The sequence below is a fragment of the Stomoxys calcitrans genome, chromosome 4 (genome assembly GCF_963082655.1).
Source record: "Stomoxys calcitrans chromosome 4, idStoCalc2.1, whole genome shotgun sequence".
NCBI lineage: Eukaryota > Metazoa > Arthropoda > Insecta > Diptera > Muscidae > Stomoxys > Stomoxys calcitrans.
The window spans coordinates 89,396,786-89,398,832 of record NC_081555.1 but is presented as its reverse complement, the minus strand read 5'-3'; the positions used below and the strand labels follow the sequence as shown (position 1 = coordinate 89,398,832).

The window sequence follows — 2,047 nt, the reverse complement described above, 5'->3', positions numbered from 1 at the left end:
AACTCCAGAGTTGTTTCCAAATCCCACTAGTACGTCAAATGCTTGCTTAGGATTTTAAAATTCTTTCACATTTTGTTCATTTTTTCACATTTTAATTGTTTCAATTTACACGTTTTTAATCATCTTTTGATCCTGAGAATGCAAGTAAAAACTAAAATGTCAATAAGGAATTTTACAGCCTAGTGGGACTTTGCGCCACCACCACCACTGGGTTGTATAGTTGATTTCGTTGTTGTTGGGCAATTAAGCCGGCCTTGTTAATTCAACCATGCTTGTCACCAAGCTGATCGACATTTGTTCAACACAAACAAATAAATTTTCGTACTCGTACAGAAAGTGTGCTTCGAGAGCGAGAAAGAAGATAACAACAAAAACAATGCGAATAAAAATCTGACATCTTAATACCGTCAAATCTCGAATTTTGACTTCTAGAGCCTATAGAGGGCGCAATTATTATCCGATTTGACTGAAATTTGGCATGAAGTGTTTTGTTTTGACTTCCAACAGCTATACTAAGTACGATATAATGGGTGGTAATATGTTCGTTTCACCGTTTGTGTACGTGTGCAGAAAGTGTGCTTCGTGAGCAGAGAATATGCGAGAAAGGAGATACTACAAAGACAATGCAAACAAAAATTTGACATCCTAATACCGTCAAATCTCTGATCTTGACTTTAAGAGCCTCTAGAGGGCGGAATTATTACCCGATTTAGCTGAAATTTGGCATAAAGTGTTTTGTTTTGACTTCCAACAGCTATGCTAAGTACGGTATAATGGCTGGTACTATGTTCGTTTCACCGTTGAGACTCCTTTTTTCCATGATTACTTTTTTGAAACATTTCGAAAATAACAATGACAAAATAACCATTTTATCCTACTGAACAAAATCAGCAAGTATTTTTGCTTTAAAATCTATGGTCTAGAAAAAGCAATCGGTTCATAACCTGATATAGCTCCCATATAAACCGATCTCCCAATTATTATCCGATTTGGCTGAAATTTTGTATGAAGTGTTTCTTTTACTTCCAAACCTTATGCCAAACACTAGGGGGCGCAACTCTTATCCGATTTGGCTGAAATTTTGCCCAATGACTTTTACTATAGTCTTTATATCTAAACCAAGTACAGTCCGAATCGGTCCATAGTCTGATATAGCTCCAATAGCATAGCAATTCTTATTCATTATTAGACAAAGAACTTGACAAAGGAAAGCGTATGTAAGATTCGGCCCGGCCGAACTTAGCACGCTTTTACTTAGGGTTTTTAAGTAAATTGCTTGTGTGTCATCCCTAAATCTTCGTTTGTCATTTCGATTATTTTTTACTGTCACAATTTTTAAATTTGAACTTTAATAATGAATGAAAATGAAGTCAAAAATATAACTAAAGATTTTCGTGATATATTTTGCAATAACAAGAAGAAACAGACATGTGAACTTCTTAATTTGTATGAAGGCATCACTTGCGAATGTATGCACAAATCACGAATACAAGAAGTGCAAGGCAGAATTACGTGGTATGTACTTAAATATAGCATGAATGTTTTCTTAATGACCTAAAGATGATTTTATTAAATTCTAGGTTCCAAAGGATGGTGTGTTTCTACCAGTTGGTCTTGGCCTTTTTTGGTCTGATAATAACCTTAGCCGCATATGGATTTTGGCTAAGTAGTCAATACACCAGATCAACCATTTATAGCACCTGCGCCACTTCATTCTTTTGGCCATATACTAGTTGTCCACTGGCCTATTAGCCAATTACGATATATTTATGTATTTATAGATTTATTTTTCTTCATATTTTTAGTAAATTTTTTATCTAGTGAAAGTAAAAGGCTAGCATCGTTAACAAAAGCTAATGACTGTAAGTACAAATCCTGTTGCTGGCACTGTTTGCTATACAGTTTGCTATACTGTTTGCTATACAGCATGTTCTAACTACTGTTATCAACAACTATCCAGTGTATCGGTTTTACTGGAAATTTGTTCAGTTCATACCGCGCTAAATGGGCAACCGATAATAAACTAATAGGTGTCGGCATGAATCGC

At 35.2% G+C, this 2,047-nt stretch overlaps 1 protein-coding gene across 1 annotated transcript; it reads left to right on the top strand.

Moving 5' to 3' along the window:
• The first annotated feature begins 1,315 nt into the window (after positions 1 to 1,315).
• LOC106085714 (uncharacterized) lies at positions 1,316 to 1,832 on the top strand. Its single transcript, XM_013250084.2, has 2 exons — positions 1,316 to 1,515; positions 1,581 to 1,832. The coding sequence occupies exons 1-2, from the start codon at positions 1,355 to 1,357 to the stop codon at positions 1,750 to 1,752; spliced, it is 333 nt and encodes a 110-aa protein (XP_013105538.1). The 5' UTR covers positions 1,316 to 1,354; the 3' UTR covers positions 1,753 to 1,832.
• Positions 1,833 to 2,047: the final 215 nt, after the last annotated feature.

What these genes read in the sequence shown, in the direction of transcription:
- LOC106085714 (XM_013250084.2), top strand. Translation starts at nt 1,355, where the DNA reads ATGAATGAAAATGAAGTCAAAAATATAACTAAAGATTTTCGTGATATA. An exon ending in GTGCAAGGCAGAATTACGTG is followed by an intron (nt 1,516 to 1,580) that starts GTATGTACTTAA and finishes ATTAAATTCTAG; the next exon opens with GTTCCAAAGGATGGTGTGTT.